Source organism: Rutilus rutilus, assembly GCF_951802725.1.
Source record: "Rutilus rutilus genome assembly, chromosome: 2".
Lineage (NCBI taxonomy): Eukaryota > Metazoa > Chordata > Actinopteri > Cypriniformes > Leuciscidae > Rutilus > Rutilus rutilus.
The window spans coordinates 58,273,418-58,299,267 of record NC_140210.1 but is presented as its reverse complement, the minus strand read 5'-3'; the positions used below and the strand labels follow the sequence as shown (position 1 = coordinate 58,299,267).

The 25,850-nt window shown below is 38.4% G+C and overlaps 1 protein-coding gene across 1 annotated transcript; it reads left to right on the top strand.

Annotated features, from left to right (window-relative positions):
- The first annotated feature begins 2,974 nt into the window (after positions 1 to 2,974).
- On the top strand, positions 2,975 to 17,306 carry LOC311286405 (uncharacterized protein). Its single transcript, XM_084402618.1, has 5 exons — positions 2,975 to 3,032; positions 3,182 to 3,234; positions 3,590 to 3,757; positions 3,963 to 4,287; positions 15,335 to 17,306. The coding sequence occupies exons 3-5, from the start codon at positions 3,590 to 3,592 to the stop codon at positions 16,423 to 16,425; spliced, it is 1,584 nt and encodes a 527-aa protein (XP_084258744.1). The 5' UTR covers positions 2,975 to 3,032; positions 3,182 to 3,234; the 3' UTR covers positions 16,426 to 17,306.
- The last annotated feature ends 8,544 nt before the right edge of the window (positions 17,307 to 25,850 follow it).

Sequence of the window (25,850 nt, the reverse complement as noted above, 5' to 3'; positions counted from 1 at the left end):
CCATTGCTCCACGGCCCAGGTCCCCCAATGCTCCACAGTCTGCCATTGCTCCACGGCCCAGGTCCCCCAATGCTCCACAGTCTGCCATTGCTCCACGGCCCAGGTCCCCCAATGCTCCACAGTCTGCCATTGCTCCACGGCCCAGGACCCCCAATGCTCCACAGTCTGCCATTGCTCCACGGTGCAGGCCCCCCAATGCTCCACAGTCTGCCATTGCTCCACGGCCCAGGACCCCCAATGCTCCACAGTCTGCCGTTGCTCCACGGCCCAGGCCCCCCAAAGCTCCACAGTCTGCCATTGCTCCACGGCCCAGGTCCCCCAATGCCCCACAGTCTGCGATTGCTCCACGGCCCAGGTCCCCCAATGCTCCACAGTCTGCCATTGCTCCACGGCCCAGGTCCCCCAATGCTCCACAGTCTGCCATTGCTCCACGGCCCAGGTCCCCCAATGCTCCACAGTCTGCCATTGCTCCACGGCCCAGGTCCCCCAATGCTCCACAGTCTGCCATTGCTCCACGGCCCAGGTCCCCCAATGCTCCACAGTCTGCCATTGCTCCACGGCCCAGGACCCCCAATGCTCCACAGTCTGCCATTGCTCCACGGTGCAGGCCCCCCAATGCTCCACAGTCTGCCATTGCTCCACGGCCCAGGACCCCCAATGCTCCACAGTCTGCCATTGCTCCACGGCCCAGGCCCCCCAATGCTGCACAGTCTGCCATTGCTCCACGGCCCAGGTCCCCCAATGCTCCACAGTCTGCCATTGCTCCACGGCCCAGGTCCCCCAATGCTCCACAGTCTGCCATTGCTCCACGGCCCAGGTCCCCCAATGCTCCACAGTCTGCCATTGCTCCACGGCCCAGGACCCCCAATGCTCCACAGTCTGCCATTGCTCCACGGCCCAGGTCCCCCAATGCTCCACAGTCTGCCATTGCTCCACGGCCCAGGTCCCCCAATGCTCCACAGTCTGCCATTGCTCCACGGCCCAGGACCCCCAATGCTCCACAGTCTGCCATTGCTCCACGGCCCAGGTCCCCCAATGCTCCACAGTCTGCCATTGCTCCACGGCCCAGGACCCCCAATGCTCCACAGTCTGCCATTGCTCCACGGCCCAGGCCCCCCAATGCTGCACAGTCTGCCATTGCTCCACGGCCCAGGACCCCCAAAGCTCCACAGTCTGCCATTGCTCCACAGTCCAGGCCTGACACTGCCCCATGATCTAGGTTCAATTCCCCTTCTCAGGCCTGGCTCTCAGTCCCTCCCCCTGGACCACCTCTACTCCACCACCCTCCTGAACTTTTTCTATGTTTTGTTTGGGCGTCTGGAGTCGCCCATAGAGGGAGGATATGTCATGGATGGTTTAGGGTTTTGTTATCACTTTTTTTTTCTTGTTTCCTGGTTTGTCATGTTATTCCCTTGCCCTTATGTGATCCTATCATGTGCCTCCTTGTTTCAAGTGTTATGTTTTCATTGTCTGATTATTCACAGGTGTTCCATGTTAGTCATTAGTCCTTGTTTGTGTGTGTGTGTATATATATATATATACTCTATTAATTTTATTACACCACCCAATTAAAAAAATAAAAATAAAAAGAAGAGGTTTCCATCTTTAAAAATAGTATTTATTTTCAGTGGTGTTCTAGTAGAAGCTCAGTCAGGTTGAGATCTGGACTTTAGACAGAGGCATCCAAGCATTCACAGTACATTTCTGAAGAAATAAGAGTTTCTTCTCATTGTATGTGGTTGTGCTCTCGATGGGTTTTGCACTTGGATGGGTTCTAGTGAAAAGCTAAAGAGCTAATTACAGATCACATGACCTCCAACTTTGCGTGTGAATGTTTCAGAACAAATATTATTATTTTATTTGTTTTTATTTTTGGTCTCAGCAACAGCCCACATTTATCCACTTTATTTTCAGAGAAAAACACAATTTGACCTTTACAACAGTACATATATGTAAACAAATGAATGTTTTGTACACACAAATACAGTGGTGTGAAATTTCAGCCTATGTACACATCAAACATCAGATCTACTGTATATCAAACCATTGAGGATGTTCATCTGTAGATTTTCCTTTGAACACATCATGCATTTTGAAAGAAAAGCACAACATGTTTGTTAATGTATGTTAAGATTAATTTCCCCAAAGACACAAAAGCCGGCCGAGGAAAAACACAGACTTTGTTTAAGAACATGTAGAATGCTGTCATGTTGACTTTAATATTGCAACTAAAATATTTAGTTTTTAAACTACAGAGTGTAAGCTAGTGAAGCCTAATATAATATCAGTCTCTTCTCCAAGGGCGTAGATTTGGTTTGAACATTAGGGGGGTTGAAGTTTGGGTCTGCATATTTTTCATGTGATCATGGTATAAATATTGGGGGGGTTGTAATACATAGATTAAAATACCCCCCCACAAATTACGCCCCTGCTCTTCTCTCTTAACATAGTCAGAATTTTTGGCAAATAATTAAGTAATTAAAAAACTAAAAGTAATTTTCTGTAATGTGCATATTTTTATCAGCAAAAGGCCTTTGTGATCACAAAATGGGTAAATAATGACAGCGCTCACTTTGCATTAAGCAACAGATTCTATGCAATAAGTAAATTGTAGTGCGAATAGAGGCAGATGCACCTCAGTATTGTTAAACAGTATGCAATAATAATTGAGTGAAAATTATTATATTTATTAAAATTATTAAATGGATGTCACCTTATTGGGACAATAAAGATACATTACATTAATCATTCAGAGTCCTGAAAAACAAGTGAGTAGTATCGAGCTGTCGATACAGTCGCTCCAGTCCAGCAGGAGGCGGAAATGCGTCATCATGTGTTGCTGTGTGAAACCACGAACGAGTGTAGTTCAGCCCAGTTCAGCCCGTGTGTGTTTATGGTGTTTTACATCAATGATGTGATTTTACATTATTGTGTGCTTGATGATGTTTAGTACCGGACAGTTTAAACGATTTACACTTTAAGGAGAAACGAGGAGAAATCTGAGAAAGATCAGCAGCGGAAGGTAAACGGAGGTAATCTTATTATTTATTGGAGTATTCCTGTTCGAAAACAAAAGTATTGTTTATATACCGGTATATATATTTTTGCTGTCTTGGGCACTTTTGTTCGTCTCTAAATTTGCCTTTTTAAAACTAGATTTAAACGCTTTTGTTTTGTAAAGGTGGCATTAAAGTTGTCTGGAACAATGAAACAACATACAAAGCAATTGTAAAGGTAAATGATGGTAAAACTCTTATGACCACTATAAACAACATTATTGTGGTCATATGACAGCAATGAACTTTACCAGTTTACACTAAATTGAAGAAAGTTTGTTGTCAACAACAGCTATATACTGACATTATTATAAATGTTTGACCATTCACTTTAATTTAAGTATTTATTGTGTGAAAATGATAAAGAAAAACTGTCTTTGAGATGAAATGAGGTATGTAATATTTGAAGAAAATAGAGTAAAAGTATGGTAAAACCATTGTTTCAATAGTTTAAGAAACACCTAATCACATGCAAATACTGTTGAGTTAATTATAAATGTGTCTTGTAGTAATGATGTTGTGTTTGTCTTCAGATGTTGACCATGAGAGCGCAGATGGACGTGATCTGCTGTAAATCAGTAGGAACTGATCTGTCCATGCTGGATATTGAGGATTTCATCACTGAAATCTGTCAGCTGAAGAAAGAGGTGGCGTCACTGGAGGCAAAGCTGAGAGAAAGAGGAGACAAACCCAACAGAGAGGTTTGAGCAGCTCATCATTTCATCCTTCAGCTCAATCAAACCAAAGTTTTGTTAGCTTCTCACTTCTTATGCACATCTCAAATTAAGCCAGAAGCAAAATATGCAAACAAATCTCCAATATACTCACTAGAGATAACTCCTGAGTAATGAGGCTAATATCAACAGGTTGTTGTTTATTTGTGTTGATCTATGATGTGTTTGTCAGGATCTGGAGAAGGTTTCAGTGTGTGTGACTGATGGGACAGAAGCTCAGGATTCAGTCTGGAGATCCAGAGACACACAGGACTCAGAGCTCAGCCTCACTTTACTGTGTTATACTGACGCTCAGGATCATGGATCCGCTGATCAAACCTCTGACTGTAACGCTGGAGAACAGCAGATGAAGATGTGCTCCGTCAAACTGGAGGACTGCAGGAACCTGATAGAGAGACGAGGAGAAGAAACCACAGCAGAGGAACAACAACAGAGCCATGAGGAGGAGGAGGATGAAGATCAGAATGAGGAGGATGATGACGAGTTTATACCTGCAGGTGTGTTTCTTTCATGATCTTTTTCATGACACTTGAATGTGATTCATTGGTCATTCAGTAGAGACTCTGTAGGATCAGGATCATATTGGCTGTTGGTCTCTGATGCTCCTGATCAGGTTTGACAGCAGATCTTGTCAGATAATAGGGAACATAATGGCAGACGATAGTAAAACTGAACGATTTGAGTGAGAAAATAAAATCTAATTACAATGATAATAATAAAATCCCAATGCTCTGTTTAACATGATAAATACAGTTTTCTCTCCTCTTACCACTTCTGGATGGTACACCGGAGACCTGCATAGCATTTCTAGATTTATTTATTTATTTTGCTTGCTCTGCTTTGATTGATCAGTTTGAACCAATATCCCTCTCTGAGCTTGTGGATATAGTCCAAAATATTAAAGGACCATTCACACACCGCATGATAACTATAACGATAACTATAACCATATTTGCGTCCACACCAACGAGCGATAGCTGAAATTTCAGCTCATTATCCCCCAGATCATTTATTATCATTTATTATTATAGCTTGTCAAATCTGCCCCTTTTTGGGTGTGAGCAAGAACGTGCCGTTTTTGTGTGTATCCTTTTAAATGCAAATGAGCTGCAGCTCCGCCTCCATTCAGAAGAGGGCGGAGCCTTTACACGAGCTTCAGATTAGAGGTCTACACGGTCCAAAAATTCGTTTCCAAACCCGAAGAGACCCGTAATGTGCTACACCGAACCGACCCGGACCCGTCTATTATTTCAAAAGCTGGACCCGGACCCGTGTAGATCCGAGAAATGCCATAAATGTACTACCCGGAACCGACCTGGACCGTCTATTATTTGAAAGCTGGACCCGAACCCGGCGGGAAGACACAGACCTGACTGGACCCGATTGTCACATATTCCACACATGTTGCGAAAAATTTAAAATTTTAATTGACTGTGATGCATTACAATCCTCCGACAAGAAAGTTCTATACATGTTATTCCTCTCGTTATTCCAAGCTAGGGATGTTAACCGATGACCGTTTGACCGATGGTTGACCGTATCAACGTTAACCGATCAAAGCTGTCGGTAGTCGGTTAAAAAAAAAAAAGTGATCTCTAAATTAGGCTATTATAGACAGTGGACTAAACGCTACTACAGTTAGCCATCTCATTCCAAGATCTTTTTGTGTGAAGTGAACAAATCCCTCACACTCAATTTTTCATAACTCGCCTGTTTGTACTTAATAAACCAATAAAAACATTTGGCGCGAGGTCACAGCGTTTGGGTTCGCGCGCTCACAAGGTTTGCGAAAAGTAAAGGCTACAGGCTAAAACACGCGAGGTTAGAGCCAGGGCAGACGACAGGATGAAGCCTGCAAAGAAAAGTAGTGTGTGGGACCATTTCACCAACAAGAATGACACAGATGTAAGTTGCAACTTGTGTGATACAGTGCTATCATCATCTTTCTTTATTATTGTTAGCACTACCTCAAACTAAAGCGGCGTCTCTTCGGAGCTGTCATTTTCTTAGCCGCGGCAATGTTTCAAATGAGCTAGACAAACGCCTTTATTTTCAACGCGATCACCTTGTACCCAAACCATTTTGAAACTAAGGAGCCATTTGTCCTCCGATTACATACAAGCTCCTCGGCGCCGTGTTTGCGGGACTTTAAAAAGTGACGTGAGTGGAAGGGCACGGGCAGTGTGTGTGTGTGTGAGAGCGGGAGGCAGAGCGGCAGAGAGATGCGACAGAGTTGCGAAATTGCAGGCGCTGCTCGAAATGGCTGTTATTTCAAATAGCATATTTTAAAGTAACCGGTTAACCGGTTTCACCCGGCTAATGAGGCTCGGTGGTCGGTCGAGAACATTTTTAGTTTTCGCCATCCCTATTCCAAGCTTAATCCACTCATTATTTCAGCTTCAAAAGTCCACTTGATGTCACGGTGACGGATGACAAATGCGACTTTGCAGATTTCCATTTCGACTCGAGTTAACTTGCATAATAAGTTTTGAACTTTAACAATGATTGCTCGTTCAGTGCCATGGCCGCTGAAGTCAGCAGTATTTATTTGCTATTATCTCTGTGGTCTCTGCGCCGAGTCTGACCACCAAAACTTTAAGATCAAACAAGACAGTTCATTCTTATTATAATAAAAATGGGAGAGTAGTAAAGAAGTGTTTGGAGAAGTGTAAAGCGTGGCTTGGCGGGATAAGTCCCGCTCTAGGTTGTCATGATGCGCTTGAGACTGCACGTTCGCTGCCTGGAGGAACCTGAAGAACTTTTTAGTGCAATTTGTGTTTTTTTTAAACCTTATTTCTTGGCTCACACTTTTCTTATCCTAATTTGGGTATATTACACACAATGTTAAACAGACCCAGGACCTGAAGTAATATCCGGGTCGTATCCCAGGTCCTCGGGTCTCGGGAGCTCCGTGTTGACCTCTTCTTCAGATACTCCGGCAGTAACAAAACAGGCCAATCTCACTCATCCAGAATCTCAGAAATAACCAGTAGCGAGTGCAGCCTTACGGAGAGACTCAGGAAGAGCTTCACTTTTAGACGCACCTTGACGTTTCTGAATGGTTATTGGATACATTTGTGTAGTTGTTGTGGAGTTACATTGATCATGAGCCATCATGTTTAAATTATACAAGTTGTCACAGTTTCCTGAGGTCTTTATAAGACAGATGTTGGTCAGATAGTGTTCAGTGCTCGTCTTTGCAGCAACGACAGAACAGTTTACATGCTTTGCTTGAACTTTTGCCACTGCGTTAGAACTGGTTACACTGTTGTCGCTTCCGAAATGGCGGCACCGTGGGTGGAAACGTGCGGATTCGATATTATTGTGACAAATATTATAATAAGATCCTCTTCCTACGTATTTTTTAACATGATTGCAGAGAGAGGCTTACCAAAACAAAGTTACTGGGTTGTCACTTTTCACGTTTCTGGGTTGGTAGTAGGGCTGTACAATTAACCCCTTGCCCGTCAGGCAGGGGCGTCGCACCCGTGAGGATGTGGGTATTTTAACACCCACACTTTTCCCGGTGAGAGGGTTCAACACCCGCACTTTTCCCGGTGAGAGGGTTCAACACCCGCACTTTTTCTGCAGTTTTTCTGCAGTTTTGCACAACTTACTACAGTCGCTCCTCTGTTTCTCTGGCCGCTCTGTGTCAGCGCTCGCTGCGGCTGCCTCCTCTCAAACATGACACCGGCTTTGAGTGTGACCGGCTGATGATTGGCTGTTCTGCCTTAAGTCCCGCGGGAACTTATTGTTATGGTTATTTACATCTCCCTTTTCCAGGTACTTTGAATGAGTGTTTATGCTTTCGAGGTTTTTAACCCTCTGATGGTCTTCGGGGTCTTTTTGACCCGCAAATGACTTTTGCTCAAAAAAAAAAAAAAAAAGTTCCCTTTGTCCAAATGGTATGAAACCTTCTACGGCTCTCAACACTTTCTAGATCTACAAAAAAAAAAAAAAAAAAATTGGAATGATATCTGTTTTTATGTTGCCGTGACAAAATTTGTGACACTCGTGCAATCAGAATAGACAAAATTCATCATCAAAATCAGAAACAACGCAGAACACATCGACAGAAATGGCACAAATAATGTGGCACACTTCCACCAATGCAAAAAACATCCACAATGCTAAATTATATTGCTCACAACACGCGTACGTACACACACACACACACATATAGAGGAATACATTTTTGAGACTATAAAAACTGTTCTCTTATCATTTGTAAAATAAAATCATCCAAAATGCAGTACCACCACAAAAATAAATTGGTGACATTGACACATTGAAAATGTGCACACTCACACACACACACACACACACACACACACACACACACACACACACACACACACACACACACACACACACACACTTGTAAGGCTAAAACACCTGCAGTGCACTGTAAACGAGACTGAGATGAAACCACCAATTATTGTTCCTCGTTGTTTGATTTTTTTTCCCCATTTACTGATTTTTTTTACTAAATTTTATCTTTTTACTGCTTTATTTGCTCACTTATTATTGCTGTTCAGTTCATGTGTTCATATGTAATATAACTGTTCATTTCTGTTCATTTTTGTTCTGTTACAGTTAGTAACTGAAATGTTGATTAAAATTGTAGAATTAGATTCAAAATAGATGATTGAAATAAATGATAAAATCTTAAGACTCCAACATTTCTGTTTGTAACATTTTGTTCAGGTTTGATTCTAATCATAATGTAACATTATTGAAAAACTGGGGGTTTTTCAGTACAAAAAATACTAAACTTTGACAAAAAATATTTTATTTTTGTTATAATTGTGATTTTATAATATTTAGATATCAATCCAACTGAATCCAACTTGTGAAAAGATATCTTTCAGGTAGTCAAATAGCAAATAGCATATAGTGGAGCTCTATAGCCATCTAGTGGTTAAAGTGATTTTATTTATTTTTTTAAACTGCATTTTCCAAAAAATTGGTATAAATGTTACATTAAACCATTTAAAATGATCCATGTTATCCCCATGAATGAAAGTTAGAAATCTGGGTCTTTTATAAAGTGAATTTTACATCAAATGCTGTTTTTTTGTAAAAAGCCTATTTAAATAAATGTTTTTTTATTTATTTATAGAAATTTAAAAGATATCATAAATCCTCCAAAAACTGCACAAATGTTGAGTAAAAACATTAACAAACAGAGTAAAATTACATTACATTTGTAAAAAAAAAACTATTATCTTGTTACAAAATTAAATGTTATTGTCTGGGGTCTCTGGAGACCCCAAAGACCACGAGTGTGGACAGAAACGAAGACCATCAGAGGGTTAAATAAGCTTGATATGTGTTTGGGAAGATGTTCTGTTTATGTTTTGTTGACATGTCGAGTGTTTTCGGTAATATATTTCGTTTTTTAGACTAATGCTAATTGCTAATTGGGATATTGTTCAGCAGCTAGCTAAATTCAGTTGGTCAGTTGGTTGTTGTTGTTGGTTGCATTTACAGTACAGGCCAACAGTTTGGAAACATTACTATTTTTAATGTTTTTGAAAGAAGTTTCTTCTGCTCATCAAGCCTGCATTTATTTGATCAAAAATACAGATTTTTTTTTTTAATATTGTGATATATTATTACAATTTAAAATAATTGGTTTTCAATTTATTATACTTTAAATTATCATTTATTTCTGTGATGCAAAGCTAAATTTTCAGGATCAATTCGGTACTTGGGCGCTGTCTGAGAGATGGTTTTTTTTCTCTGCACACATACATAGAGTAAAGCCGCCTCCCAAACAGCTCGCGGGTAACAAAAGTAATTTTTCGTGGATTATATCGCTTTAACAGTCAAAAACATGCAAAAAAATATGACAATTTTCGGTCTTGGTGATATCCTCTAAACACAGTTGGTTATGTCTTAAATAAGCATAAATCGCACGTGACCGTATAATGAAAACAGGATCCGTGCACTAGCTCTTACAGTGACAGCAGCCATATGTGTCTGTCATTAATTTGGTTGTCAAACAAAACATAGCTTTCATTTTAAGGAATCAGGAATAATAGCCTATGTATTTAATTTAGTCAGGCCTAAAATACTACCCAGTGTTATTTTACATTTGATTACTTTATTCAGTCTCTGTAGTATAGTGTTAGACCTAAGCACAAACTTGTCTCTTTATTCTATTGTAGGCTATTTATTTGTGCTACTTTTTTCAATTTAATGCAAAGATTGAAATCAAGCTTCCTTGTGTTGTGTAAATTCTTTAGAACAAAATTACCCCATTGTAAAAATACAATGAGTGAGCATACATTTAGGCGAGATAAATGTAATAAAAAAAAGGGCTAAACTCCCCCCTCAAATTAAAAATTCCCCCCCCATAAGAATCACCTAAGGGGGGATTTCCCCCCCATTTTCCAAAATGAAATTCAGGCCCTGACTCCAGTCTTCAGTGTCACATGATCCTTCAGAAATCATTCTAATATGATGGTTTGATGCTCAATAAACGATTATTATCAATGAGAAAACAGTTTTTTAAATTTTTATTTCATGATGCTATGATGAAAAGAAAGTTCAAAAGAACAGCATTTAACTGAAATGGAAAGCTTTTGTAACATTAAACACTACCGTTCAAAAGTTTGGGGTCAGTAAGAATTTTAATTTTATATTTGGGGGAAATAAATAAAATAAATCAATACTTTTATTCATCAAGGCAAGGGTGAGTTAAACTGATCAAAAGTTACAGTAAAGACATTTATAATGTTAGAAAAAATTCTATCTTAAATAAATGTTGTTCTTTTGAACTTTCTATTCATCAAATCAAAACTGTTTTCAACATTGAAAATAATAATTAATGTTTTTTTTTTTTTTTTTTTTTTACATCAAATCATCATATTAGAGTGATTTCTGAAGGATCATGTGACACTGAAGACTGGAGTAATGATGCTGAAAATTCAGCTTTCATCTGAGGAATAAATTACATTTTAAAATATATTAAAATAGAAAACATTCATTTTAAGTAATTTTAAATTGCCATAATATTTCACAATATTACTTTTTTTATCAAATAAATGCAGCCTTGGTGAGCAGAAAATACTTATTTTAAAAACATTAAAAAATCTTACTGATCTAAAACTTTTGACCAGTAGTATATATATATTAAAGATTATTAAAGTATTTCTGATTCTGATTCTTTAGCAAGTCTACAGTAGTGTATTTTCACAACTGAGTTTTGACTTATTTTCCGTGTGTGTTTTTATACTTTTCTAGTATCACTCATTTAAATGGGAAGCTTTTTATATCTTGTATGTTATACCTTTTGTACCCTTCTGTCATTGTAGTCATCGTTTTTATTGTTAACCCTCTGGGGTCTGGGGTGTTTTTGGGGTCCTTGAGATGTTCTGACATGCCCTGACATTTGTGTTTTTTTCAGTTGCTTATAAACATATTAAAGGGATAGTTCACCCAAAAATTAAAATTCTGTCATCATTTACTCTCCCTCAAGTTGTTCCAAACCTGTATGAGTTTTTGACCGGGAACACCACAAGTGTGACTCTGTGTCATTTTGTACAAAATAAAAGCATTTCAAAAGAAATTTCCTGGTTAAACATTAAAGTAGACTAGTGTGATCAACAGTGCAATTTATTTTCATATTTTTCTCAATATTGCCAAAATTATTAACAAATAATGCTTTTTTCACTCAAAAACTGAGGTGCATAAGCTCGAATAAATGACTCCTACAATTAAACTGTTTGAAAATTGAATACAAAACCAGTCCTAATTGAAAGAAAACAAGTTGATAAAAAGATTGAATCCAATTTTTGGTGAAAATATAGCATAACAAGTGATTTATAAGCTATTTTGTGTAGGCTCGTCATTTTTGACCGGGAACACCACAAGTGTGACTCTGTGTCATTTTGTACAAAATAAAAGCATTTCAAAAGAAATTTCCTGGTTAAACATTAAAGTAGACTAGTGTGATCAACAGTGCAATTTATTTTCATATTTTTCTCAATATTGCCAAAATTATTAACAAATAATGCTTTTTTCACTCAAAAACTGAGGTGCATAAGCTCGAATAAATGACTCCTACAATTAAACTGTTTGAAAATTGAATACAAAACCAGTCCTAATTGAAAGAAAACAAGTTGATAAAAAGATTGAATCCAATTTTTGGGGATAATATAGCATAACGAGGGATTTATAAGCTATTTTGTGGAGGCCTGTCATTTTTGACCGGGAACACCATAGGTGTAACAAGGTGAAAAAAACAACACAAAAAAAGTAAAAAAATAAATAAATAAATGTGGACAAGTTGTTATAGTCTCTGTGAACAAAGTCACTAAGTTTCAGTTCAATGCGATAACATTAACTAGTATTTTCAGGAAAAAGAAAATCTTCTCCAGTCAAAAATGACATGAACACCACATGAGGGTTAAAGAGCTGTTTTGAATTTCCTGGATTATTGTTAATGATGTTGGAATAGTATTGTGACCGAGTAATTTGGAATATGATCTTTGGTGCTCTCTATAAGCAGTTTTATGGACAATCAGCCCAGAAGCAACGTAGCGCCTCTCAAGGACCCTCCCAGCCGCCTTCTGACTACGCAGCGCACCAGTGTACCACGGGGCAGAGCGTGTAAATGTTACAGTTCGTGTCTTGAGGGGCGCATGGGCATCAAGTATCTCTTGCAGTCCGGTATTGTAATGGTCGACAAGTGCGTCAGGAGAAGAGTGATGAGCGGATATGGCCAAGTTTTGTAGGTCGTAAGACAGGTGTTCAGGGTTAATGTCTTTTGTTTTGCAAAAGCAGATTTTGTGTTTAGGCTTACTGAGTGAGGTCAGGAATGAAAAGTCTAATGATATGGCATTATGATCAGATATGCCTAAATCATGTACATGAACATTGTTAACAGGAAAATTTGTTATAATGAGGTCCAGTGTGTGCCCTTTTGTATGGGTAGGGACTGTCACGAGTTGTCTGAGATTGAGTGTATCAAGAAGTTGTAATAATTCTGTAGTTTATTGGCTAGTGGGAGAATTAACATGGATATTAAAGTCTCCAAGAATTGCCACATTGTTTGATGTGGTGCACACTGACAAGAGTAACTCAGTTAATTCTGAAATGAAATGTGGGTGTGGTTTAGGTGGCCGGTATATGAGGATGGTTGTAAGTGGGATGGGCTTTTCACACGTAAAAGACAAGCATTCAAATGATGACAGCTTTGGCAATGTCACAGAGGACAGGTGCAGATCAGAGCGATAAATAACCGCCAACCCCCCTCCACGTCCATTTCCCCTGGCTTTTTCCAGATATGAATAGCACGCTTCATTAAGTGCAGAATACACTTCTGATTTGTGCCAGGTCTCAGTGAGGCACATAAAATCAAGCTTCTGATCAAATATATAGTTGTGGATAAAGGATGCCTTGTTTGTAAGTGATTGACAGTTTAACAGTTCTATTCTATTCTGATGGAGTCCACTTTACCAGAGAGCGCAGCACAGTATGGTCCACTCCGCGTTTTCCCAGGTGCGCAGTGCGTGGTTCCTCCAGCAGGGGGCCTGGGTTTTTTAGACCTGAACCATGAGCGCTCTGATGACGCATTCAATGACGTCGTTGGTGTGCGCCGCTGGCAGCTGTCCACAGGCTTGGAATAGAGCTCTCGGTCCTGCTCTCGGAGTAAACAAAACGCCGCCGCAACCCCCTATGAACGTAGCGGGGTCGGCGAAGAATGCCCACACAACACCCATTCTCGTCTTCTCCGGTTTATTTGTGTCTAAATACATGAACTATACAGAATCCGCCAGGGATATAAGTACAATGGTGCACATATTTGAAGAAATAATGAATAATTATCACATGCTAGTAAAAAATCCGTCATACAGAATAATAGTTCTGAATAATAGTTCGCTTTGATAACAAAGCGAAAGTGACATTTCTTCATCTGAAACAAGTAGCTAATAAATGCACGAAACGAAGTATTTGTGTTTTGTGGGTGATTTTCGTGCGATTTGGGGTATTTTTATATAAATAAAAAATAAAGGTAAGGGTTTAGCATAGCCCATAGCTTCATATAAAATGCTAAAAATAACATATTTCAAAATCTTTTTTGGACTTGAATCCATTTTAAACCGCGACCGGAATATGATACAAATACTCGATGGTATTTTAAAGTGACCTTTAAAGAAAAGTGTAATATTAATAAATTAAATTGTGTCATGTAGCTTGAGGCTACCTGTTGTGCTAATGCACCTGCTGCAGGAGCTTTCTATTCCATAATATATATATTTTTAAAAGAATTTGCATTTAAAATTCCAATAATAGTTTTTTTGTTGTTTGTTTTCTAACAAGACTTAAGTTAATGCGTGGATTTTTCGTGTATAGGTGGTTACAAGGTGTCAATGCCCATGCATTATGCCAGAAGAAAGGCTATAATGGCTGAATTCAAACAAAAGAATAAGGCTAAAAGAATAATGAAGACCAAGTATCATACCGGCACAGGTGTGAAAGGTTGGTCGATTTAAATGAAAAGAACATGAATGGGGCCAGTTCTCCTCACCAGACATTAGTCAGAGACAGTAAATGGGTGTTTACAGGGCAATAAAATATTTGATGAGAATCTTTTAGCCTTCTCCAAAGTCTCCCCTGACATGGTCTCACAATAGGCTTCATAAAATGCATAATTTTAGAGATATCATTCTCAGATTTGAAACGAAGCATGACCACAGTTGTGGCTACACTTTAGTTGTGGTTATAAGTTGCTATCCTAAATTCACATAATATTTTTATACATTTAATAAATATATTCTTAATATTAGTTTTTTTTGTTTTTATGTTTGAGCTTAGGCTATATATCTCAATATTAATAACAGTCTGGTTAATTTGAGCCTTGAACTGTAAACTCTCAAGGGTTGGCTTTCTAAATACAGTATATGTTGGTTATGTGTCTATTCAGAATGACTTATGAGCAGCAACCTTTTTATTTTGGGTATGTCATGTATGCAGCACTTGCCAAAATTGGGGGTGATGAGCAAGGGGTTAATTGAATTTCGATTTCGGGTCCCAACTCATTCAATCTACTTGCTAAAGTGAATCAATGTTTGTGGGGGAATTTCTCGCATCATAAGTGGTAGACCTGCAGGAAAAATTTAAATACTTATTTGAAGTATTATCTGTTATATTATTAATTTTAGTAGTTCAAAAAGTACAATAAATGTTCAAATTTCGATTTTTTAAGAATTGTTGAAAGGTGTCTTTTTAATAAATGCAACACGTTCCCAAAGTCATGTGAAATAATCGTGTTGCATAATCGTGATTTCAATACTGACCAAAATTATCGTGATTATGATTTTTTCCATAATCAAAAAGCAGCCCTAGTCGGTAGATGCACCGCGGACCCGATTATAGCACTTAAACACGTAAAAAAGTCCGATTTTCATGATATGTTCCCTTTAAAGTTTAAATGGTGTACCATCTGTCTGAACTTCTTAGCTACCAGCATCTTCTTGGACTTTCAGATCCACTGATAAATTTCACTTACATATACCCTATTGTTCCTTTCAGGTGAGGACACTGGTTCATCTTCTGATGGAGAAACAGTCTCAACATCAAAAGAGCAGCTGAAGGTCAAGAGTTTTTCCTGCGTAACCTGTGGGAAAACATTGAGCTCACAGGGAAATTTAGCGAGACATGAGAGAACACACACAGAACAGAAAGAATTCACCTGCAAGAGATGCAACATCAGCTTTCCTACCTCAAAAGAGAAAAGACTTCATTCAAAACAGCATGTGACGAAAGAGTTTCACTGTGAACAGTGCGGGAAGGATTTTTTTAATTCTTCAGGTCTAACAAATCATGTAAAGACACACAGCAAAAAGCTTTTCCACTGCAGTGAGTGCGACAAGTATTTCAGCACCAAAGAACGTCTTGATGCTCATAAGCGAATCCACACTGGTGAAAAGACTTTCCACTGCAGCGAGTGCGACAAGTATTTCAGCACCAGAGCGAATCTTGATGCTCATAAGCGAATCCATACGGGTGAAAGGCCGTACAAGTGCCCTCACTGCGAGAAGAGTTACAACCATGGATCCCATTTGAAGAAGCATGTGCGCGTTCACACCAACGAGAGGCCTTACCAGTGCAGCGAATGTGGGAAAACCTTCACAAACTCAAGCAATCTGCATGTACACCAGAAAATACACTCTGAGGAGAAACCGTATCAGTGTTCACACTGCGATAAAAGTTTCCGTCAAAAATCTCAATTGACTTGCCATGAGAGGACTCACACCGGAGAGAAACCGTACCTGTGCTCCTACTGCGGGATGAGCTTCATAACTACAAATCATTTTAGAACTCATCAGAGAGTTCACACTGGAGAAAGACCGTATCCCTGTGGTGTTTGTGGGAAGAGTTTTAGTAGGTGTGATACCTTAATAAATCACCAGCGGATTCATACAGGAGAAAGATCATTCAAGTGTTCTCAGTGTGACAAGACGTTTGCTCGGTTAGACGTCCTGAAGACTCATGAGCGAGTTCATACAGGAGAGAAGCCTTACCGCTGCTCCATCTGCAACGAGAGATTCGCTTATTTAGGTAGTTTTCAGACCCACCAGAAGAAACACGCTAAAGAACAAACTGCTCCTGAATCATTGTAAGGAGCTTTCCCACCTAATGAACGTTTTCGTAGTTACTTTAAGTTGGTGGAAGTATTCACTTTTTGGCATGTTCGCACCGCAGGAACTAAAGCGAACACTGATCACCATCACGGTGACCTTAAACATAACTCAGTAATCATCAACTTCTAATCCTCTGTTAATTCTTCTCAATAAGATTTTGTATTTGTATAATTCTACTATTGTAGACGTCTGACAGAAATAAAGTCAGTCTGGTTATTAATAAGTGAAGCTGGTAATGCGGTTTGTGGAGTTGTTTAATCCTCCTCTGCTGAGATCTTGAGAGATTCAATGTTAGATTTTTATTTGCAGTTGATTTCGAGGCTGAGGCTGAAGTCAGTTGTAGTTCTTAGGTATGTAGTTTTCAGACAAACCAGAAGAAACATGCTAAAGAACAAACTGCTCCTGAATCATCATAGTGTCTTGGTCTGTCAAAAAGGCTTTATTTCTTTAGTTGCTTTCATCATTCATGCCATGTGGTATATCACAGTATCATTATAAAAATTATGATTTAAAGACATAATCTGACATGAACCATATGTCATACAACAACTGAATTTGATTTCTGAGCAGCTTTCCTGTAGTCTAGATATTTAGTCTAGCATCACTGGGTCATTTCACTGTTTGTACAGTATTACAGACCAGAGTATGAGTTGTGTTATTATTTGTGCCTGTCAGTTTTCTCTTATGCTTTGGAAATGTTTACATTTTTTGAGTAAAAGTGTATGAACTAACTAAAGTCTGATGTTACTTATGATTAGAGACAGATTTGAAGTAGAGCTACCATTTGAAGTTCATCCCGAAGGTGTTATTGGGTTGAGGTCAGGACTCTGTGCAGTCCAGTCAAGTTCCTCCACACCAAACTCGCTCATCAATGTCTTTATGGAGCTTGCATTGATTGATACAACCGACACCACAAAGCATGGTGGTGTCGGTTGTATCAATCAATTAATCAATTAATTTTCACATATGCACATTCCAGGTGGTGCTTCAGGTGTTTATTGAGCAGAAGACGTCAGGTCGGATGTCCCACACACCCTAAAAAGTGCACTAACACGCTACATCAAAACAGAAGGTCAGTGAGGAAGGGAACAATGAAGAAATCAGGCCAAGTCAATTTAAGCTAATGCACGCTGCATTTTAAGTTCATTTACAGTAGAAAACTAGGAGTGCATGAAATCATTTGACAAGTGCAGGCTTCCTGTGATGATTGATGTACCTGTATGTCCCACTGAAATAATTGGGTGTTTTTCTTTGAGTTTCCTGGGTACACTACTAGTGTTTTCTCCCTTGGATGAATCTCTTCTGTTCGCATTATTTTCTTTTAAGTCCTTTTTTGGGTAAACAAGTGGCAAAATTCACCAGTAAAATTAAAGTCTGGCCACTTAAAGGCAGGGTCGGCAGTTTTTTTCAAAAAAAAAAAAATATATTTTTTTTTTAAACTTTATTTATATACCAATACATAATTAAAATGTAAGTACTCTGAAAAAGAGAGTATAAAATCGAGTGTCTTTAGTCCTCTCAGGGCTGCAATGAACACAGCTACTTATTTCCATTCACTCCCACCCCCCCACCCCCCTCACTTCTGGGCTCCTTCCAAAGCCACGCCCCCAAAACACATGAACGAGCGACGCCGACCGCTCAGCTGGAGGAGGACGCGTTTGCCAGCGCCGAGCGGAGAGGAGCGCAGTGCATGTAGTGACATCATGTCAGAGTCACATATAAAATACCTAACTTTATCATTATGAATATAAACAACTAACATGGCTGTTAGTACTCACTATCAAGCTAGCATATCGATACTGGTAAAGTTTAAAATATATTGAGTTTGATTTGCTAACGAGCTAAAAACAGGTTGCATTGATACACGTTTTCCCATTATCATCAGTTACACTGTGATGAAGGTGAATTTCATGTAAGATTCATAACATATACGGTGTTTTGCATGTAAGAGCTTCCACGATGAAAGCACTGTTGGCTCTGATGAGGACTAACGTTACACTCCGGAGACAAGTAGCCTACCTTTCTACCTTACTAGTTCCTTTTCTTGCCTTGTTTGCCTTCGCTGACTGTATATGCAGGTACTGGGAATTTTGACTGCTCTTTCTCTGCCATAATTGTGATTCCGTGCCTCTTCCCCTCCTCGAGTCAAACGGGTGCGCGCATGTGGGCAGCTCCTGTAGCGGCAGGGGTGTTAGCCATGGTAGCGAGGGAGAGTGACAGTCACCCAGCCAATCATTTTATTCGTTCCGAATGGAAATAAGTAGCTGTGTTTATTGCGCCCTGAGAGGACTACAGACACCCGATTTTTATACTCTATTTTTCAGAGTACTTACATTTTAATTATGTATTGGTATATAAAGAAAGTTTAAACAAATTTGGAAAAAAATTTTTTTTGAAAAACCTGCCGACCCTGCCTTTAATGGTAAAATTATCACAAAAAAAAAGATCTGAATTCTCTTTTACACCGAAGCATACATCAGAGAGCCACGAAACATGAGCTCTAAAATACAGTATTTATTCTGTAAAATCATACATATTCATTTATGCTTGAATAAAGTCTTTCAAAGTCTTTGTCTTGGATTAAAACATTATCATAAGCCCTACTTCCTTTTTATCACGTATCATATTCATCTTCATTCACATTGGTCTTTCTCAACATCCCATAATATGCTTCTCTTGTGTACGCAAATATTTTTTAACTGGGAACATTTTATCTGACTCCCTAGACTCTTGCAGGCCTTCCGACCTTGACTACAGAAAGGCATTATTCAAGTTGTTTTTACACAGCATTTGCGGATTAAACTAGAAAAATAAAAGGATAAAAAGGACAATATATCTGAGTCTGAGACATCTACCAAGAGTTTACATGATGTGATTTTAACATTCAATCACTTTCACCTCCTCCCCTAATCCCTCTGTCAAAAGCATCATATCATATATTAAGTAGCAATAAAGGTAAAGAGTCTGTTTTTAATACATACATTAAAAATGTTGGTTTACACACATATATCTATACATGTCCAATTTACAAAATGTATCTTTCATGATTAAAAGTTATGTAAGGAAATCTCTGTACCTCATGTAAGATTAACGGAATTAATATATAAGCAGTGGCCTCGATTGAATACCAGGGTTCGTATGGTCATAAAAAACCTGGAAAAGTCATTTGATTGCAATTTCCAGGCCTGAAAATGTTTTGAAAAAGACACGGAAATTATTTTCACAAATATCCATATAAATGAATATATGTTTAATCAGGGCCTTAGTCTCGGCCTGGAATTGCCTCTATTGCACATGGTTTTATGCAGGTTTTGCGCGTATAATGCTGGAAATTCCCACAAACGTTTGTTCATTGTACCATGTAGGTTATATGAGTAAATTAATCCACATAGTCAGAATATCAGATAAAATCAGTTATTTGTACCAATCAGATTTTAAACCATTCGGTACACGCATGCTCTCTAAAAGAGAAAAGAAAACGCATGTATCAGTATATTGGATCTGTGCATTAGGTCTTAAAGTGACAGCAGCCGAATATCCCTGCTCCTGTCTGTCATTAATGTTAATCAAACAACAGAAGACAAAGAGAAAATCACTCACTGCTCTTGACTGAATAATTTGTGTTATTTTACATTTTGATTACTAAATAAAATAAAATGATTTCAGTCACATGACGTTTTGTTCTCTGCGTGGTTCAAACTTCTGGCACCGCCGCAGCTTGCACTTATCAAAACCAAAAGCAAGCAAACAAAGAGCATTAATAGTCATTAATTTTAGTTAAGAGATGCCATACATTTTTAACATGGGTTTTTATTATTTTACAATGCATACATAGACATTGATAATGCTTTATACAGTAGTTCCTGTTGTCAATTATTTAAAAATAACATAAAGCAATACAGTATTTAAAATTGTATAATATACCAACTTTCTCCAGTCTGTTCTTGTGACATGCACCACTGTAACACCAGGCCTGGGTTTACAGTCATTTCATTGCACTGAATTCAGTTTGCTCAGCAATATCTACCGCAGTGATTCATTTTTATGCAAACATACACACATTTTATTTAATAGAATCAAGCAAACTTGTGTTTATTATGAAACTGTTGCTTTTTTGTCTGTCTTGCCTACATTTCTTCATCATAGAGAGCGTTATATATCCATTTAGTGATTGTCATTTGAGTATCTTTGCAGTTTTCTAGAATAAAACTTAAATATTCAAAACTGAGAATTTTCTGTTAAGCTTTACAATAAGGTCTGATTTGTTAATATTAGTATCTTGAATTTAAAAAGGCTAAATGTGCTCAAGCAGAACTCAGGATGATGTTAGTTAAACATTTAACATACTTGTCAGTGACTGCTGATTAATTGTAAGTGTATGTAGACATGTACTATACCGACGTCTTTGCAAAAACAGGACAAATTCAATGCCGGTTACATTTGTATGTTGTTATGTCACGTTAACAGCAGTTCAGTTCTGTGCTTTTCTGCTGTGCTTCATCCAGCTGCTTTTGAATGCAAGAAGTACCAGTGATCACACAGAGCCTCAAAAACCAGGAAGAAAATTATTAACCATCAGTTTGTGAATGTTGAGTTTTCACACATTTTTTTATGTGGTGAAAAAGAATGGTGATTGCAATGGTGAAAATTTCCCATTAGTCTTGATAAAAATCTACGATAAATGTTAGTTTTTTTTTCTTTTTCTGTCTTTGTAGGCAAGGGGAATATGAAATTGTCCAGTGAGTCCAGCCAAAATCACTGCAATGCACATTCTGTGGTAAAGAATTTTATGAATTTCCCAGGAGCGTTTGAGCGCAGCAGCAGATGATAGTCTGTTTTAAAGTATGGTGCAGAATCTTTTGCATAATCCCTTCTTCTTGTGTAAATTGTCTGAGTGGTGTTGTGAGGACGTGTCATCTTCTATTTGGATTATGGTGTCGATGTTCTGTGTTGCAGGAGGCTCATTGTGTGCTGGATCACTGGATGTTGGAGTGACCGCTTTGAATTCTGGACTGACTTTGTTTGTAGTTTGAGGTCTGCAATTGACGACAGGTGTTGGTAAAGAAACTGTCTTCTCGTTGTCATTTAACTGGATTTTGATGTCATTGTTCTGTGCTGAAGGAGGCTGTTTGTGTGCTGGATCACTGGATGATGGAGGAATTGCAATTAATTCTGGACTAACTGTACTTGTAGTTTGAGGCCTGTAATCGACACCAGGTGTTGGTAAGACAGGCTGTATGTATGTGTAATAACCTGTACTCTCGTCGTTATTTAACTGGATTTTGGTGTAATTTTTTTGTGCTGTGCAAGCTTTATTGTGTGCTGGATCACTGGATAATGGAGTGACCGCAGTGAAATCTGGACTAACTGTACTTGTAGTTTGAGGCCTGTAATCGACACCAGGTGTTAGTAAGACAGGCTGTATGTATGTGTAATAACCTGTTTTCTTGTCCTCATCTATCTGTGTTTTGGTGTAATCTCTCTGTGTTTCAGGTGGCTCACTGTCATCTGAATCACTGGATGATGGAGTGACTGCGGTGAAATTTGGTCTGACTGTGTTTGTAGTTTGAGGTCTGTAATTGACGACAGGTGTTGGTAAGACAGGCTGTATATATGTGTAATATGTATAATAACCCATCTTCTCCAGTAAGTCCTTTAAACGCATCCTCCTGATGATCATGAGAAGGCCTCTGGAGATCCGGTAAGTGGCGTTTGGATCGTAGTTTGAGCGGTCGTGGTGTTGAGTCACATAAACTCTATGAAACCACTCCTCATCGTAGAGACTGACAATGATGCGGTCTGTGTTGCTGTTGTGCTGGTCAGTAGAGTTGTCTTCTGAGACGTATTCAGGAAGTTCTTCAGCTCCTTCTGAATTTAGATTTCCAACCACATAGTAAGGGAAATCTATCTCTGGAAGAAGTTTATCCCCATATTCGTCATATCTGTTCTCAAAATAGTGAAAACCGAAATCTCCATCGGCTGGGTCACATTCAGAGAGCATGACGTTGTCATTGCCAAAAGAAAAACAGTCATTGGCAAACCAGTAGAGGAGTTTGAGTCCGTGTCTGGGCCAGGGTTGGCCGAACCCAGAGTCTCTCAGGTGGGCTAATTCATTTAATGTTTCCATCATGGTCCTGTACCTTAGGAGGAGAGAGGAATATATAGGCATCTATTAAAATACAAGATAAGAGTTTCATAGAAATATGTTTTCTTTAAATGTGTATATAGTGTATATACTGTGTATATGCTATAAAGCCATACTTGAATTGCAAACATTTTGACCAGTGTTTAAACAGTGAATTAAGGACAGCAATTGAACTATATTTCAATTGAAAACAGATGAAAAATAACATTGTACACAGAAGTGGATCATTTAGACATATATCTTCTAGTCTCCATTTACAGCTTATTTATATTTAACTGCATTGCTAAGCATTTTGTTAGATCGGATGGATTTCCATGTCAGAAACATCAGATCTGAATCCTGTCAAAAAGGATTCGTCTGGTGTCTGAAACCAGTAAAGCCTTTACTTTGTTTAGTAAAAAATATTATTTTTTGTCGGCATGGTCTGAAGATGATCTGGTTTGATATTTGTTAACAGTCTAGAAGGAGTTCAAAAAATGTTTAAAAAAAAAAATGTCATGACAGAAAATGACGTCATAGGGTGAAATTGGATCGACTTGAGCCAAGGAATCAGAGGAACATTTTTTTTTTTTTAGCCCTTACGGTTCTAAAATTATTTTCATAAACATGAGTTAAACGTTGGTGGCTCTAGAGAGATTGAGTTAGAGACTCCAAAACTGCTGTGGTTAATGTTTAGACTGTCCTCTATCTGTGTGCCAAATTTTCAGCAGCTGCCTAAGACTTCAACATCATCCTGTGACAGTAAAAACCTTGAAATGGAGACAGTTTATCTCTTACTCTTGAAGACAAACATCCCTTGAAAGCACACAATCATAAGATTTAACAACAATTGAAAGGAAATAAGTTATCTTAAGTATAAAAATGACATATGAATAATATGTATGGTATAAATCAAATTACAACTACATAAATGATAATAATATATATATATATATATATATATATATATATATATATATTAAAGAAAACACAACAGATGTATGGTTGCTTTCATGAAGTAACACACTATTGAAAAATAAATCCTGACGGAGATTCTGCCTCATGTCAGGCAGTTGTAGACTTTAAGTCTACATAATGAGTCAGTGAGTGACTTTATCCTGCTTTTTACACACAGACTTGCCAAATAATACTGAAATATTGAGTTAAATTATTTTAGCCTATGTACATTCCTAAAGCTTCTAAGAAAAAGTCCATTACAATGTAGAAAACAATCAGTCTAACAAGACAGGCAGTGATCATTCATATATTATTATTAAAATGGTCATTAATCTGTTTGTCTGCCTCATTTAGCCCTTTGTCTCTTACTAGCTGTTCAAGTCATCTTTTTCTTTTTGTTCCATAATCTTGTTTAAAATATCACCAGTTGGAAAGAGAAGAGGTATAGCAACTTTACTACGTCATCATATTGTTTGGAAATGTTAAACCGCTCCATCGAGTTCGGTAATCAACTCTCAGTTCTGTTACCAAGCAGTCAATCGGCTGTGAAGTAAACTCTAGAGATTAAAATGGAGAAACCAAATAGGTGTGCTTTTAATTAAGTGTTGCAGAAAGAGAAGTTTTGATAAGCTTGGTAGAAAAGGCAAAGCCTATCATTATATTTCATGGGAGTCTGTAATTATTTATTAGTGTTTTGTCATCAAAGTGCACCACCATCAAGTCTTTCCACCATCAAAAGTCTCTCTTCTTCATCTTGTATCATCAATACATGTGATGCCATTCTCAGACAGGACTATTTTTAAAGGTGCTGTATGTAACTTTTTTTATAAAATGAATCCTTTTTTTATTGCCCGTCTGTGAAGGGGTTGTAATCACACATTACAATGATCCACTTTTCGCGTTTTGCTATTACCTCTGAAGGCCAGTATTCCTATTTTTATGTGAAGTCTCCGGGTCGGATTTTCTGCGAAATCCACCGGATGTGACGTGCATGCGCGCTCCCGAGCCTCTCCGTTTTATATATACAGTCTATTGCGACGGCACTGCAGCTAACGACATGGAGTCTGATAACACCAAAAAACGACCTGCCTCCAGCACAACATAGACTCCAACACAAACTCCAAAAAAAAAAAATAATTATCTGCTGAAGCTCGTCAGGCCAAACGTCAATCGGATCGACTCAGGACGAAAACACGGATCAACATTGGCAGAGCGTTTGAATTATGGAGAGACCTCCGCTTTGTTTTAGGTATAAAAACAGACCCTGAGTTGGCTTTCATCCTTTTGGACAGGTAAGCTAACAATACTTCAAAGCATGTAAAATATATTGTGATTTTGTGCTTTAGTTGGCTCAAGTTAGACATCATTAGTTCGCCAGCTAACGCCGACCATTTGCTAACGTTATCTGATGTGAAAGACTACAGTTGTAACTTTATTGCTTTTCACGAGCACGAGCGCTGTCATTGCAATCTGAAACATCACCGCTAGAGGCCGCTGGATCCTACATACAGCACCTTTAAGTGATTTTTACATTTGGCTTTCAAATAATTTTGAAGTTAGGACACCATTGGGGTTGTCCTAAAGCTAAGACAGTTTTTAGGGTTTTTCGTCAAGTTAGGATGCTTCTGCAATACTCTGTTCCTATCCATATTTTAGATAAGACAATGCACTTAAGAAATGTCATTCTGTAATAGCTTTTGTCCTAAATGAGGTCCTAACCGAAATTTCAATGGTTACCAAACAGATAAGATAGGATTACAAATTTAAGGTCTTTCTGTAATATGATCCCCTGGTTTTTGTGTCATAATTTTAGAGTCTTTGGTTGTCACTCTAACATTCCACAAGCACAAACACATTGACTTAAATACTGTGAGCATACTGAAGAAATGGAGATTGAATCAGTTATACAGAGTATTTTATGTGTGCACTGTATATATATAAATTCAAGCAAAAAACCCAATCACTTCTGTTTAAAAGATAATTTTTTAGAGAATAGAGAGAAAATGAAATCATACCTCTTTGATGCCCGTCATATATTAAACCTTCAGTTTGTTTCTTGCTGTAGAAGAATAGATAAGCTGGAAGACTCGCTCACTATCTGAGAAACACTAAACAGGACGGCGATGTGGGCGTGTCGTTTCTATGGAGAAGAAGTTAACGTCACACTTTGACTTCTGCATGTGTTTCCACGCTGATACTGGATCGTCCTCAGCACTGAACATTGCAGATGTTTCTCTTATTGAACCTGGCTGATTGAACTCCTCATTATTCGTGGACGTGACCTGAGCTCAGTGTGTCGAATAAGGAAAACATGTAAAATGTG

Coding starts and splice junctions, on each gene's coding strand:
- LOC311286405 (XM_084402618.1), top strand. CDS start 3,590: ATGTTGACCATGAGAGCGCAGATGGACGTGATCTGCTGTAAATCAGTA. Junction 3,758..3,962: donor GAGACAAACCCAACAGAGAG/GTTTGAGCAGCT, acceptor TGTGTTTGTCAG/GATCTGGAGAAGGTTTCAGT. Junction 4,288..15,334: donor TGACGAGTTTATACCTGCAG/GTGTGTTTCTTT, acceptor TGTTCCTTTCAG/GTGAGGACACTGGTTCATCT.